The sequence below is a fragment of the Mastigoproctus giganteus genome, chromosome 7 (genome assembly GCF_048544385.1).
Source record: "Mastigoproctus giganteus isolate SK-2022 chromosome 7, ASM4854438v1, whole genome shotgun sequence".
Taxonomy (NCBI): domain Eukaryota; kingdom Metazoa; phylum Arthropoda; class Arachnida; order Uropygi; family Thelyphonidae; genus Mastigoproctus; species Mastigoproctus giganteus.
In genome coordinates, this window is record NC_143581.1 from 42,230,648 (window position 1) to 42,247,957 (window position 17,310).

At 36.0% G+C, this 17,310-nt stretch overlaps 1 protein-coding gene across 4 annotated transcripts in view; it reads left to right on the forward strand.

Annotated features, from left to right (window-relative positions):
* SPoCk (secretory pathway calcium atpase) overlaps positions 1-17,310 on the forward strand; it is a 461,326-nt gene that overhangs the window by 196,655 nt on the left and 247,361 nt on the right. For all 4 annotated transcript variants that reach the window (XM_090376865.1, XM_090376868.1, XM_090376866.1 and 1 more), the window contains exon 6: positions 7,284-7,392. In XM_090376865.1, the coding sequence (XP_090232991.1) occupies positions 7,284-7,392 (109 nt within the window). The remainder of the gene's footprint in view (positions 1-7,283; positions 7,393-17,310) is intronic.

Genomic DNA, 17,310 nt, shown 5'->3' on the forward strand with positions numbered 1-17,310 from the left:
TAATAAAATGTTTTTTGTCCATGTTATGTGTTTCTCGATTTTTATTTATTTTTTTCCATGCTAAAGTTTTAACTTTGTTTATAGCGGTTAAAGGGTAACTCCTGTTTATAAATCTCTTTGTTAGCTCATTTATTTCTGTCGTTAATAAATGTTTTTTGTTAACGACAGAAATAAATTAGCATGGAAAATGTTTTTTGTCCATGTTATGTGTTTCTCGATTTTTATTTATTTTTTTTCCATGCTAAAGTTTTAACTTTGTTTATAGCGGTTAAAGGGTAACTCCTGTTTATAAATCTCTTTGTTAGCTCATTTATTTCTGTCGTTAATAAAATCTGGGAGGAAGAATATTTAAATGCATTAATAAATTGATTCAACATGGCTGATTTTTTATATGAATAGGGGTGGTAACTATGGAAATGTAAAAGCATTCCTTTATTAGTGGGTATTCTATATATACTAAAATCTAGTAATCTTTATATTGTCATCATTTAAAAGGTTCCAAACTATGTCTAAAGCATATGGAACATTTACATTTGTATATAGTGAGGCCACATCCAATGAAAAATAGCTTATTATCTTTTTTAATATGAAAGTCTTTAAGGGACATGAATAATGCATCGTAATTTTTAATGTTATATGTTAAATGTTCTCTAAATGATTTTAGAATTGGATAAATAAACATAGCTAATGAAACAAAGGCAGAATTATTATATGACAATCGGATGTATTGGGTATCTTGTTTTGTGTAATTTTACTTGGCCAAATAAGGTTGGGACATTATAAGTATGAGTTTTTCGCTGGGCCATAGTAATATGCTCATCCCTATGAATCACAAGTGTTTTATTATATTTATTAACCCGCTACTTTTCTGACAGTGGGGAAGATGTTTAATTAATCTTATAATTAAATTGTTACAAATTAATTGTTAACACATTGGACTAGAAGAGTTGGTTGAAAGAAGTCATTGTATAGCAAAAAAATACAGGTTACTCCTGTTGCATCTCATTAGATAATAGAATATAGGAATAATCGAGCATTTAATAGCTCTCTATTGTCAAATTTACTTATTATATCCCCTTCATTGACTTTCCTCACACTTCTCCCTCTCCTCAAAATTTTAATACTACTTTTTTAGGATTTATATTTCGCCCATTTGTTTTATAGTGATGCTACTTATTTCCCATTAATATATATTTGTTAAACATCCTTTCAGAGTATAAGGACTGAATGGTTAACAGGGTTAAAACAAGACTATACTAGAATTACATTAAAACATATGGCTCAAAAATATCATATTTGGTTTTTAAAGCAATGTCTTTCTGAGAATTTAACCCCAAAATTTGCCAAACTACTGTTAGGTTTGTCAATTCCTGGAATGCATAATTTAGTTTGTATTAAGTATAGAAACATAGTTAAGTTAGCTTTAAATTCTTGATTCAGCCTTAAAAAAAATATTTTAAAGATATTCAATGATATTGTAATAATTTTAAAAAACATCTAAACATTAATGATTGGAATAATTTTAAGTCTGTCATTCAATTAAAGATTGAAGCTCAAGCCATTACATTAAAAAATAGACATTTTTTGAAACTACAAGCCCTTAGGGGTTTTCCTTATAATAGAGGTTATTGCTGCTCATATAATCACTATGCGGAACATGGGGAACCCCCAAACACTTGTAATGTGGATAAAATTTCATACACCTTTCACAGTAAAAATATGCCTTATACTAATGACATCTTGGTGAACGATCAAACTAATAAATGCTATTTACACAATGGTTCATATAGTGACCTTCCGCAAGTCAATAATGTAAAGAACTTATCATCCTGTACACTCACTCCTCAACAAATAGCTTTATTAAATAAAGGTTTAAATTATAATTTACGTCCACCAATTCTTCCCAAGAAACAAATGATTATTGATCTTGAATTCGTACCTATAGATTTACCTCAAAAAAATACATTGATCCAACAGGCTAATCGTATCATAAATCAAATTATCTCTTCTAGTTCATCAAAAATTAAATAAAGAGGAAGTCGTAGCATTGCATATACTTAGAGAAAATCGCGATATCATTATTCAGAAGGCCGATAAGGGTGATACAGTAGTTATTCTTGATAAAGGAGATTATATAAACAAATTATACACAATCATTTCAGATACAATGACATATCATGAGGTCGAGCCACGTGTGTTTAACAGTATAGTTAATAAAAATAATAAAATGCTCACGATTTATAGGAAGGATGAGCATATTACTATGGCCCAGCGAAAACAAATTAAAGCTCATACTTATAATGTCCCAACCTTATTTGGCCAAGTAAAATTACACAAAACAGGATACTCAGTACATCCGATTGTGTCATATAAGAATTCTGCCTTTGCTTCATTAGCCATGTTTATTTATCCAATTCTAAAATCATTTAGAGAACATTTAACATAAACATTAAAAATTACAGTGCATTATTCCCTTAAAGACCTACATGTTAAAATGGATAATAAGCTATATTCATTGGATGTGGTCTCACTATATACAAATGTAAATGTTCCATATGCTTTAGACATAGTTTGGAACCTTCTAAATGATGACAGTATAAAGATTAATAATCTTTAGACTTCCCAAAGATAGAATCTTTGAACTGACAAAATTATTAGTAAATGTCAATTATATTCTCTTTCAAGACAAAATTTATAGACAGATTTTTGGTCTACCAATGGGCCTAAACATCAGTGGACTCATTGCTGAGTTATACTTGGATAAATTACAGAAGTTGCATCTTAACCCATTCTTGCCACAGATTACATATTATGGAAGATACCTGGATGACATTTTGATTATTACAGATAATTTGACCATAAATAATGTATTACATGTTTTTAATAATATTCATTCAGGATTAAAATTTACATTGGAAATAGAAGCAGAAACACAGTCCATTAATTTCTTAAATTTTACCATACATAGATTAGTTCATAAATTAAATATTAATATATATAGAAAACCCACTAATAAAGGAATACTTTTACATTTCCATAGTTACCACCCTTATTCATATAAAAAATCAGTCATGTTGAATCAGTTTATTAACACATTTAAATATTCTTCCTCCCAGATTTTATTAACGACAGAAATAAATGAGCTAACAAAGAGATTTATAAACAGGGGTTACTCTTTAACCATTATAAACAAAGTTAAAACTTTAGCATGGAAAAAAATAAATAAAAATCGAGAAACACATAACGTACGTAAACTTGACATGGACAAAAAACATTTTATTACAATACCTTATGACATGAAAATCAGCCAAGCCTATGAATAAATTATATACATTTTTTAGAAATCTACCTTTAAACACCATTTTTCAATTACAACGTGATCTTGTATACAGTATTGCACGTAAAAACTGCGATGCGGTTTATGTATGTTCTACCATGGGGGTGGTTTAGAGTCAAGCAAAACAACACAAAGCTTCTGTTTGGGCAGGTCGATCAAATGCATTGGAACTGTCATATCATGCAATAAATGAACAACATATGTATTCAGTTTTAATGAAACAAAAATAATAAATATCCAACACAATTACTATAAATTACTTATTATTGCATGATGCAGAGTGAAATGGAGACAGAATAAATAATGAAAAGTTTAATATTAATTGGAAAACGCAACATAGATTAAATTAAATACCTACAAAAGCTTTCAGTTAGTTTGTTAACCTTCATCAGTCAAACTGAGAGTTAAGAGTGTGGAACATGTACTGCTAGTCATTTATATGAACTGCGTGATGTGATGGTTAATTGTTGGATGTTGAAGCCTGTGGCTGTGACTCATGTGAACATTGCCAACATATGTCATTCTTTTGATGAATGACACACGACTTCAACATCAACAGTGGGGAAGGCGTTTAATTAATCTTATAATTATATCGTTGTTATAAATTAATCGTTAACACGTTGCACTAGGAGAGTGGTCAAAAGAAGCCATCCTATAGCAAAAAAATAAAGGTAATCACTGTATTTTTCATATGTTTTGAGAAGTATCTGTATTTTCTTAAAACTTTAACTTTTAATACTTTAAAACTTTCAACCCCTGGGGCTCACATCTGGTGAGTATGGACTTGGTACACCCAGGGTCCTGAGCTGGATATCATCATTCTTCTCTTTCTTGGTGATTTCCTTCTACTTCTCTCTCTCTCTCTCTCTCTCAGTAATTCAGAATTTTTTTTTTTTTTTTTTGGCTGGTGCAGCATAAGCCTCAGTCTTCTTTGCACCATATGGCTAATAATAATAATAAAATAATAATATCTTGTAATTTTGGAGACTGGTTTTGTAAGTAGAATTAATTAATTTTGACCTCTTCACATGTATTAATATGTACCTTTCCATTTACAATAAAGAATGTTGTGGAAGACAGTACTATGCAATTGAAGAAAACTGGAATTAAAATAGAACTACATTTAGATCACATAAATGAAGTAAGCAGCTGTAAAATATGGTTATTGCATTTAATAATAATCATAATTTTCACAGTAAACTGTATAACTTGTATTAATTATTATTTATTATTATTGATTTCAGAAAAACATTCTGATAGAAAGATAGATCTGTATTAAAAATTTTACAAATCTGGTTTCTAAACCTTGGCAGGTATACATATATATGCATAGTGAAAACATAGGGTTAAGCATAAGAGATGGTTATTCGTAGTATTCTTGCAGGAGGAAGAACATACATTGTACTATGTAGAACATAGTTGGTTGTGATCCTATTACCCCAGAGAAACGTACCAACTGTGTAGTACTACACTTAAGGTGGTAGAAAATGAAAAAGACCTGGGAGTAATTGTGCAGTCAGATATGAAGTTTTCTGAGCAATGCAGACAGGCTGCCAGGGCAGGTCATGGGGTTTTGTCAATGATATATAGGAATTTTGCTAGCAGGGAAAAGGAGGTGATTATCCCTCTGTATAAGGCAATGGTCAGGCCACGCGTTGAGTACTGCGTACAGGTCTGGAAGCCTCATTTTAGGAAGGATGTAGATTTACTTGAGCGTGTACAGAGAAGGGCAACAAGATTGGTGAGGGGAATGAAGGGATCCTCTTATCAAGAGAGGCTTAAGTTCTGCAAATTGCAGTGGCTGGAGCTAGGCACCTGTGCGGTGATCTGATTGAGGTGTATAAGGCCTTGAATGGGTTCAGCACGCTGAATTCTGATGGGATCCTTCCACTTGTTCAGATTACGAACCTAAGGCGGCATAAATTCAAATTAAGAAAGGACATATGTAGAATAGATGTGCGGAAATTTGCCTTTAACCAGCGGGTGGTTAATTGCTGGAACAAACTTCCATCTGTCGTTGTGGAAGTTGATAGGTTGAATAAATTTAAGGAGGAACTGGACAGGCATTTGGAGGGAATGGTGTGATTATTTTTATTTATTTATTTTTTTTGGCTGGTGCTGCATAAGCTCATACATTTGCTTTCTTGCATCACATGCCACTACTACTACTATAGCACATAAATAGGAAATAAGGAACCAAGGAACCACTCAGTTATGTAATTAGCATTTCATAAATATCGATGTAAAGCTATTTACAGTGATGTCACATATTTGGGGTCCTGTTAAGTTTTTGGTTCCACAAGCTTTATGAACGAGTACAGTAACTTGATTATATGTCATGTGAAAACAAATGAAGCTAAACCTATCTCCCTCTTTTGATCCCCATTCTCTGCTACAAAGTAATAAAGCTTAATTGGAAAATGTACCAACATTCAATACTGCAGCTCTGTGGCTGCAATATATTCTCCCTAATTGAAAAGGGTCCCGAATCTTAATAAGTGAGTGTAGTTCAGTCCAGCAAAAGGACTGGATAAACCAAATATTAATTCTCATACCAGGTTCCCTGAACTCCAGGGCAGTCCTTTATCTGTTAATGCTAAGGGAAGTTGAATGGCGGTGGTGCCTTTTGAAAATGCTTGCAAAACTCAGGAACACAGAGCTGTGTAACCATTATAACTTTAAATGAAAGACTTACACTTTTCCATGCCATTTTAGAAGAAGGGGGGGGGACACTTATTTTTTTCCTAAAAGAAAAGGTATCCCTTGAGTTAGGCAATTAATGCATTCCTGGATCTGGAAATTGTAGCAGAGCAAAAAATCATCATTATCAGAAATCATTCTTCATAATAGTGTATTTTGGCTGGGTTATGTTCTGAATCAGACTGTGGACCTTTTTTCTTCTTTTCTTTTATTTTTCCTCCTCAAGGAGCGCCTTCGTAGCCAGATGGGCAGGAGCAGCAGTGCGTAGCACACACTTCTCGATTAGACCGGGGTTCTAGCCTGTGACCACCAAATACGGAGGTTGCGGAAAGGTCAGGGAATGACCACCGCATATCCCCGGAGCAATATGGCCTTAGTTGCTAATGCTCCAAATAACAAACAAACAAACTCCTCCTCAAGGGTGCTATAAACAGCAGAACTGAATCTCATATTTTTGTAGTTTAATTACCGAGAATGCTGATATCACATTTAGATTAGCGAAAACTGCCTTTGGCAGTTTTTCCCTTCTGAATGTGATTTCTTAGCTTTGAAAAGGGATGTCATGTGCTGTTGCTTACCAGAATTTATTTTATAACTGAATTGCAGCTGACAGATATGGTAACTGATTTCTCCTCTCAGAAGAAAATATTTAAATTTTGCAAGTTTCCTTGTGTGCAATTAATGCTTCATTGATATATATTTTTTATTTTATCTCTGAAAGTGAGATGAAATTGAAAAGAAACCATGTCTACAGTGATTACTCTCATATAAGTCCTGTTCATAAAAATTTGTCTGATTAAGGAAACATACCACAAAAGAAGAACACAGTAGCTCAGTGGACCATACTTTGGAAGCCACTGCAGCAGCTGGTTCACCTCTGAGGTAGAGTTTGCATTTGTCGGCATATATTGTGAATTTTTATTATGTCATAACCTGAATTTTTATTTTTTTCCCCCTCTTGGCACACATGATCACACTTTTATGTATCCCAGAGCATGATATGTTGAGGTAGCACTGTAACTATTATGTTCACAACAATTTCTTTGCTTGTAGCTTTGTGATGCTTTTCCCTTCTTGCTTTAAATTCTGCAACTGCCCTGCAGTTTAAAAGTTATTTTGTACTCATTTATTATGTGTTGTAAATATGAAAAATTACTATTTCCCTTATTAATATGACCTGATTTTAACTTCTAAATCTTTTGCAGATATGACTAATTAACTTTTTGATATATATTTTTATCTACAGCCTTCGTAATGGCCATCGTGAAACATTCTTAGCAAGAAATTTAGTTCCAGGAGATATTGTATTATTGAATATTGGTGACAGAGTACCAGCTGATTTACGGTTATTTGAAGTAAGATATTCTCTATTATATTTCAGTAAAGTTAGCTTTTTATATGGTACCAGGTTGAATCATCAAAAAGATAATATGGGGTAGTTACAGAGAAATAAAAATTACTGAAACCTACAACAGCTACAAGTTGATTTGTAATAGTACCACAGATAAGGTCAGAGAGGCCAAGGCTACATATGAGAAACCACTGGCCAACAGAGCAAAGAGTGGAGAATAAGGAATTTTCTTGTATATGAATACAAGGAAGAAAAAAGTGAATCAATTAGACCTTTGTGCACTGGGTGTGGGGAAGGCCTTAGACAACCCAGCTGATGTTGCAGTTGAATTGAACAGGTACTTTGCATCTGTCCTTACTGAAGAAAGACCCTTTGTGTTGAGAAGAGGCTGTGTGAATGAGGCCGAGTTGTAATTTTGAAATTACAGATGATTGTTTATTAGAAAAATTTTCATGCATAAAAGCAAGTAAGGCTACGGGAGTTGATGCCATATACCCAGTAATTTTTGGGGGAGGCTACTAGAGAGTGTATTGAACTAATTAAATTAATTATGAGGGCATCTGTGAATGCAGCAGAGATTCGTTTGGATTGGAGAAGTGCCAATGTATGACCAGTACATAAGAGGCAGTTCTAAGAGCGAAGTTAATAACTACAGACTGATTAGTCTGGCTTCAGTGGTAGGGAAAATCTTAGAGGCAGTGATTAAGAGTACAATCAAGGGACATTTAGATAGATATAGTATTCTAAATAGCACAACATGGTTTTGTGAAAGAAAATTATGTTTAACTAACTTAGTAGGCTATTTTGACACAGTTGTTTTCACAAATAACTGTTGAAATTGTTTATTTGGATTTTAACAAGGCATTTATTTAATTTATTATTATTTTTTTCTATTTATACTCCGGGACGACCAAACGGTCAGAGGAGTTCACAAGATAACAGAATCAAGAAACAGTACCTTATTCAGCAGTCACGGACTTGAACTCCGGTCACTCAAGGCACGTGTACTTATGCATCCGCGCGCCTGACCACTAGGCTATGGCGGCCTTCAATCCCTCATGAGAGGTTAGTGTACAAGCTGGAACGTGTTGGGATTACTGGAAAAATTGTAAGATGGATTTCTGGGTGGCTGCCGGTCAGAAGGTTGTGATTAGTGGATATTCTTCAGTTGGTGTTAAGTCAGAAGTTGGAGTCCTTCAAGGATCGGTTCTTGGACCACTGTTGTTTATGATTTCCATAAATGACATCAACAATGGGATAGAAGGCTTGATGTCAAAATTTGCAGATGACAGATTGGTAGAGTAGTTAATGATCAGTTCAAGTCATTCTGAAGAAGCAGTGCTTCTTCAGGATGACTTGAACAGGTTACAAGAATGGTCAGAAAAGTGATAGCTATGTTTTAATGCAGCAAAATACATGGTCTGACACTTGGGGAATAGCAACACCGAAATAAAATATATGCTTGGTGGGGTTGAATTAAAAACAGTGGAAGGAGAGGAACTGCAAATTATAATATGGACAGATATGAAGTTTTCTGAGCAATGTGAACAGGCAGCCAGGAAAGTCCATGGTATCTATCAATAATTTATTGAATGCTATCCTCGAGAGATGGGGAGGTCATAGTCCCACTATATAAGGCAATTGTAAGACCACATTTGGAATACTGTGTTCAATATTCGCAATTCCAGTATTCCAAATGTGGATATACATTTGGAATACCGGTGACCTCATCTGAAAAAAAACAAAAAAAAGGACATTGATCTTGAAAGGGTCCAAAGATGGGCAACTTGCATTGTGAGATTGGGAAAAGCTTGACCATATGAGGAAAGACTCCAATTATGTGGATTCATTGATTCAGGTTGATATTTTTTTAGTTCATTCTGAGGTCAGTGACCAGATTGAGGTTTATATGGCTCTGAGAGGGTTTAGTAAAATGAATGAAGGCAGAATTTTCACTGTTGTAGAGAATTCCAGAACTTGGTGGTATAAATTCAAATTATAGGGAAGAGGTTTAGACTTGATTGTAGGAAGTTTTCTTTTAACCAGCGAGTCGTTGATTACTGGAACAGGTTGCCTCCACATGTAGTTGAGGCTGACAGTTTGAATAAATTCAAAGGTCAACTGGATAGTTACCTGTTGTGGGGGGAAGAAAATAATTTGTGTTTTCTTATCTACTTGTGGGTCCCCCCCCCTCGGCCAAAAGCCTGTGGCTTCCTTGCACTATATGGCTATTACTATCCTTTCGCCTTCCCCCTCCCTCTGCATATCCATATCCACATTCACACACAAAAACAGTCCATGCTTGTATATTTGCAGTTTCCTTATTGAGGTAAGTTGGTAGCCATGACATATTCACTTGAAAATGTTTCAAATAATGACATTTTATTTCATAACTAAAATGCAGTATTGTTAGCAGAAAACACTACACTAAACAATAACTGCTCTAAAGAGCTTACAGTTTAGTAAAATGTACTTGTTCTTACCATAGTATTTTTGAAAACGAATTTCCTCTGCAACACATTCAGATGAAACTACTTATTACCATATTCATACCTGCCAACTTTTGTAAATCAAAATTTGGAAGATTTTTTTTTGAAGAGATCAGATTTTAGCTGGAATGATGATTAATAATATTTCCACTCTTGTTTCAAATTACTGATAACTAATTAATGCATGTCACCACGAAAGGCAATGTTTTTATTTTTATTTATGTTATATTTTATTGTACAATAAAAGTGCAATCACCTGAAATGTATGGAAAAACTGGTGGTGGGGGAGCCTGTTAGATGAGCAGTACTCTTGCAGGTGGCTGCATTATGCAATGAAATGCCATAATGCAAAATTAAACTTTTTAGGCACGCCAGTGTATGCATTATACTTTATTTCCTTTCGCTTAAATTTAAAATAACACTTCATTACTGAGAACTTATTGGAAATTGTGCTTTTGCATTATAAATTGTCAAAAAGTCAAAAACCAAGTTCATACTCCTTTATGAATTTCACTTTTTGTTAATCTTTTGCAAATATCCAATTTCTGTTTACAGGTTGACACAACATAGGTATTTATTTCACTGTATTTCTTATTTTTTTTATTTATTTATTTTTTTTTATTCTGTAACAGACTGATGGGTTTCAGATATATTAGTGTTAGTATTACTATAGTCATATAGTGCAGGCTTTTGCCGCACTGGCCAAAAAAAAAAAAAAGAAAAGTAGATAAGAAAATACAAATTATGCACTTCCCTCCTTAAGCACGTAACTATCCAGTTGACCTTTGAATTTTCAGACTCAACTACCTGCAGCGACAGCTTGTTCCAGTAGTCAACAACCCGCTGATTAAAAGAAAATTTCTATCTAGTCTAAACCTCATATCCTTTAATTTGAATTTATGGCCCCTCATTGTAGAATTCATTATAACAGTGAAAATTCCACCTTCATTCATTTTACTAACCCATCTCAGAGCCTTATAAATCTCAATCAGGTCCCCTATAAGGTGCCTGGTTGCCAAGCTCTGTAGCCCACATAATCAAAGTCTTTCCTTGTATGGTTGCCCATTTGTCAATATCTTTTTTTAGATAAGATCTTCACACTTGGACACAGTATTTCAAATGCAGTCTTACAATCACCTTATACAGTGAGTTTATGACCCCTCTATCCTTACAGGATAATGTTCAATAAATGTTGATAGGACACCATGGGCTTTCCTGGCTGCCTGTTTACACCGCTCAGAAAACTTCCAAGTCAGTCTATTTTATAACTTCCATATTTCCTTCTATTTTATAACTCCCATATTTCCTTCTATTTTATAACTCCCATATTATTTCTCTTCTTCAACAGTTTTTAATTTAACTCCATCAAGTGTATAATTTATTTTTGGTCTTCACAATAACTGCAATAACTTTTTATTATTATTATCTTAATACAACACAACTCTAATTTATTTTATTTAATAAAAGTTTATAACGGTTGGTGTAGGATCGTGCAGTTATTATGAACATGAATATTCCCAACCCCAGAGGCCTATTTGATGATTTATTTTTGGGTTGGTATGCTCCAAGTATAATACCTTGCATTTTGCTGCATTAAAACATAGCTGCTACTTTTCGGACCATTCTTGAAGCCTGTTCAAGTCATCCTAAAGGAGTACTGCTTGGCACTGGTCATTAGCAACCCTTCTAATCTTTACATTGCCTGCAAATTTCAACATGCCCTTTATCCCTTCGTCTATGTTGTTTATGAAAATCAGAAAGAACAGTGGTACGAGAACCAATCCTTGGGGTCTCCAGGTCTGACTTTACACCAATCTGTAGATCAATTAATCACAACCCTCTGCATGTCACCCACTTTTTCTGCCTTCTGCCCTGCAGCCACCCAACAATTCAGCTTATACAGTAACCCCTCATGAAGGACTGTCAAATGCCTCGCTAAAATCCATGTTGAAATTGTTCCTTACTTCCATGTCATGAGTAACTGTGCCAAAATAGTCTACCAAGTTAGTTAAATATGATTTTACCTTAACAAAACCATGTTTTGTGCAATTCAGAATGCCCATATCTATATAAATCCCTTGATTGCACTCTTAATCATTGCCTCTAAGATTTTCCCTAACACTGAAGTCAGACAAACCAGTCTGTTGTTATCAGCTTTGCTCTAAAAACTGCCTTTTATGTATTGGGATATGTTAGCACTTCTCCAGTCCAAAAGGAAACTCTCCCAAGTTTAATGATGCTCACATACTTAATCTTACTTGTTCAGTAACACTCTCTGGTTATCTTCCTCAAAATTCCTGGGTGTATGCCATGGACTCTTTTCTTTTAGCCAGTGAGTCATTGATTGCTGGAACAAGTTGCACACCCAGGTAGTTGAGGCTGATGGTTTGAATAAATTTGAAGGTCAACTGGGTAGTTACCTGTGTGAGGAGGAGGAGAGAAGCATATAATTTGCATTTTCTTATCCAGTTGTTTTTTTTTTTTTTTTTTTTTTTGCCAGTGCAGCAAAAGCCTGTATGTTTTTGCACTGTATTGTAAATATTATTACTATTACTAACTCCTGGAGCCTTACTTGCCTTTTTGCTTGAAAGTTTTTCTAATAATCAGTCATCAGTAATTTTGAAATCACTAATTTCATATGGCTCAAACTCACTTGCACACAGCCTCTCTTCAGCGCAAAGGGGCTTTCTTCAGTAAAGACCAATACAAAGTACCTATTCAATTCATCAGCAACATCAGCTGGGTTATTTAAGACTTTCCCATATACAAGGATCCTATCTCATTTGTTTTTCTTTGTATTCACATACATGAAAAATTCCTTGTTCTCATTCTTTGCTCTCATAGCCAGTACTTTTCATACTCAGCCTCCCTAACCTTATTTGTGGTACTGTTACAAGGTCAAGGTGTATTTGTTTAATTGTGGTCTCCACGGTTTCCTCTATATACCACTGTATCATCTGAAAAGGCAAAAGGTGTGCAAGTATGTGTGTTGTTATGTTGAGTGCTGGAACCTGGCGACTTCGCGGGCAGGGGAGCCAGGTCCCCTGCCCCCTGACCCCCAACCTTGACCACGAGGAGGTACCCCAGGGTCCACTTTCTACCAGAGACACTAAATGGGGCTATCAGGCAAGCCTGAGAGCCCAAAAAGTACTGTTACTGATCAACTTGTAGCTGTTATAGGTTTCAGTACTTTTCATCACCCATGACCACCAAATATAAAGGATGCAGAAAGGTCAAGGAATGACCACTGCATATCCCCGGAGCAATATGGCCTTAGTTGCTAATGCTCCTAAAAACCAAACAACAACAACAAAAACAACTTTTCATCACTGTAACTTTCACATGCTATCTTTTTCTACTCTGTTAGACTGGCCAGCACCTGTATTCATCCATTTCAGCATCCTGGTCGTGCAGTGTTCTTTCTTGATCTTATATATACATTCATGGCTTCTGTGAATTTTACTTTAAAGTTATTCCGTAATTCACATGTATTTGTTCTCCCTCTGCAATCTTCTGATTTAATAGATGCTATATAGTGCCTTAAACTGTCATAGTCCCTTCTGTAAAACCAGTGCTTTTACCTTTAACCACTGCAACATCTTTCTTCATCTGCTAATGATTGTGCAAACATCATGTGCCAATGGTTCCTGTGCTTTGAGCCCTGTGATGTCATCTGATTTGTTAATAATGATGAGGTCAAGAATATTCTCACCCTAGTATTTTCTCTGACATTCTAGTACAAATAATAATCATCTAGTTTATTTAAAAATTTTGTTCTCCATGGTGAGTTTCCCTCCCACTTATTCCAGTCAGTTAGGGGCAGATTTAAGTCACACATAATAAGACATTCATGCTTTCTTGCCCAATTAGAGAATCACATCATACTCTTCACAATCTTCTGATCTGTAGATTACTCTCACTCTCATTATACCTTTGCATCCCTCTAACTCACACCACACAGATTCTTTGCTGGCAGACATAACTTCTGATTCAGCAAAAAGTTTTTTTCACGCTCACTGCTTTTGCTAAGAAGCATGATCCCCCACCACCCCTTCTCTTCTCTAAATACATTACACATTCTGTAGTGGAACTTGTCATCCCCAATTTCCAGTTGGCACCATGTTTCTGTTAGCCCATTAGCATTAGTAGAGGCATATGATGCAAGAAAGCAAGCTTATTCAGCATCAGCAAAAACAACCACTACTCCCATTTCACCCCTCCGTTCGTTCGAAATACCTGTCCAGCTGAGCCTTAAATTTGTTTAGGCTATCAACTTCAACAACAAGCGATGGGAGTCTATTCCACAAACCAACTGCCCGCTGGCTAAAGGCAAATTTCCGCACATCTATCCGACATCCGTCCTTCCTCAATTTAAATTTATGCCCTCTCAGGTGATTATTCTGAGCAAAAGGAAGAATCCCATCGGCATTGAGCATGCTCAAGCCATTCAAAGCCTTATACACCTCTATCAGATCACCTCGCCGATGCCTAGTCTCCAGGCTCTGTAATTTGCAAAACTTAAGCCTTTCTTCGTAAGAGCAACCCTTTGTTCCATTCACTAATCTTGTTGCCCTTCTCTGTACTCGTTCCAGCAGCTCTACATCCTTCTTGAAATGAGGCCTCCAGACCCGTATACAGTACTCAAGGTGTGGCCTGACCAATGCCTTATAAAGAAGGGAATAATCACATCCCTGTCCCTGCTAGAAAAATTCCTGTATATCATTGACAAGACACCATGAGCTACTCTTGCAGCTCGTCTGCACTGCTCAGAGAACTTCATATCTGCCTGCACAATTACCCCCAGGTCCTTTTCATTCTCTACCACTGTCAGCATAGCACCACAGAGTTGATACGTTGATCTGGGGTTACTGTTTCCCATATGTAGTACTTTACATTTGTCAATGTTAAACTTCATTTGCCACCTCTCAGCCCATCTGCTCAACCCTTCCAGATCCTGTTGCAGCAGCATAGTATCAGTAGTGTCCTTAACAACCCTGCCAACCTTGGTATCGTCTGCAAACTTGGACATTAAGCCTGATACACCATCATCAATATCATTTATAAATACAGAAAACAACAATGGACCCAACACTGAACCCTGAGGAACTCCACTAATAACATTAGTCCACGTTGAGCAGTGTCCATTGATTACCACTCTCTGTCTTCTGCCACTCAACCATCCCTTTATCCATAGCAGCAATTTGCCTCCAATGCCACACTTCTCCAATTTGTGCAGCAGTCTTCCATGTGCAACAGTATCAAAAGCCTTTCTAAGATCCAAATATATAATATCAAAGTTATTCCCTGCATCCAGTTCTTTTGTGACTACATCATAGTATCCAATCAAATTGGTCAGACAAGACCTGCCCTTAACAAAACCATGCTGTGTCTGAGCTATAACTGAATTCTTGTCCAGATGATCCTGCAGTGCTTCTTTAACCAGTGCCTCCATTAATTTTCCTGGAACCAAAGTTAAACTAACAGGTCTATAATTACTTGTGTCAGCCTTTGATCCTCCTTTGTGAATTGGGGTTACATCTGCACATCTCCAGTCCATGGGTACCTCCCCTGAGTCCAAAGAAGCTCTCATAATTATGGCTAGGGGTTTGCTTACTTCCTTTGCTGCCTCCTTTAATATAACTGGATAGATCCCATCCACCCCGGGTGCCTTTTTTATGTTTATCCTCAACAATTTCTCCTCCACTTTCCTCTCAGTTATTACAAAATCATCTAGCTCACTGCCAGAGTTTAATTCACCTCTGGCATTCCTCTCCCTGAATAACTCCTCATGTGTGAATATAGATGCAAAATACTCATTTAGTTTGTTAGCCACCTGAGCAGGATCATCAACAGTTGAACCATCAATATTCAGTGGACCAATCTGATTCATCCCTTTCCTTCTAGAGTTTACATAGGTAAAGAATTCTTTGCTGTTTTTCTTTGCATCCTTTGCCAAGGATTTCTCATAATCTGCCTTTGCCTGCCTAATCTCCTTTGTGACTTGGTTACAGACCAACTTATATCTATCATAGGCTTCCATGTCACCCATTAATTTGTATGTATCCCATGCATTTTTCTTCTCTGCCATATGTCTCATTAGTTCATCTGACAACCATTTAGGCCTGAGCCTTGAACAATATTTCTTGGTTGGTATGTAAAGCCTGGTAGCTTCCAAGATTAGTTCCTTGAATGCTTCCCATTTTGAATTTGCTGTTGGTAACATCATCAGTTGGTCCCACTGTATAGAATTTAAATACTGTCTCAGACCATCATAGTCGCCTTTACGAAAGCAAAAACCCTTCCCTTTACCTCTGATGGTAGTTACCTCCTTGAGTAAATCCCACTTCAGCACACTGTGATCACTGCCACCCAGTGGTTTCTTTATCTGCAGATTCCTAATGCATGAAGAATCACTACTGATAATCAGATCAAGAGTATTACTCCCTCTAGTTGCCTCCCGAACATGCTGGTGTAGAAAACAATCATCCTATAAATCCACAAAAGCCTTGCTAGTGTGTGAGTGACCAACCCACAAATTCCAGTCAATATCTGGGAAATTAAAATCCCCCATTATAAGACTTTCTGATTTACTGGCCCATTCTATTTCCTTGTACAGTATCTTATTATACTCATCAGAGTCATTAGGCCTATAGCACACTCCTGCTCTCAATTTTGATTTACCTATGCTTATGTCACACCAAAATGACTCGACACTGCCCTGTCCATCAATGTCGACTGGCTTCACTTCCTTGGATTTTATGTGTTTTTTAACTAATAGCATAACCCCTCCTCCCCTCCTGTCCTGTCTATCCTTTCTATACGCATTGTACTCCTCAAATTCCAGTTCTGCATTCCTTATATCTGTGTGACACCACGTCTCTGATATCCCAACAATATCTGCCTTTGATGTTTTGAGCAATACCTCAAATTCATCAAATTTATTTACTAAACTCCTAGCATTGGTGTACACGCAAGTATACATGCACCTGTTTCTATTCTTAGCTACCCTAACACAACCCATGTGTTTACTTGTACCGCAATGACTTCCAGCAGTCTCTGAAATATCCTATTGTTAATGTTAACAATTCAGTGTTTAATACATTGAACAATACATTGACAGTGCTCCTGACATTACTACTTGACTACCCTGACACACCCCTTGAAATTATTTAGGCATGTTTCCCTAGATTTATCTGCCCACTCATTTGAAATGTTGCTGCCCTCAGAACATTTTGCCAACATTGGCTGTTGCAGCAACAGACAAGAATTCTTGAGGTGAGTGCAAGCATTACTTTGACCATATTATCAGATAAACACAGATCTTTATTACCCCCCCCCCCCCCACTAGCAGTTTTTCTGAACTCTTAGGGTATCCTCAAAGATACTGGCAAAATTCCTTCGCTCCACCTTTATTCAAGTGAATACTGTTGCTA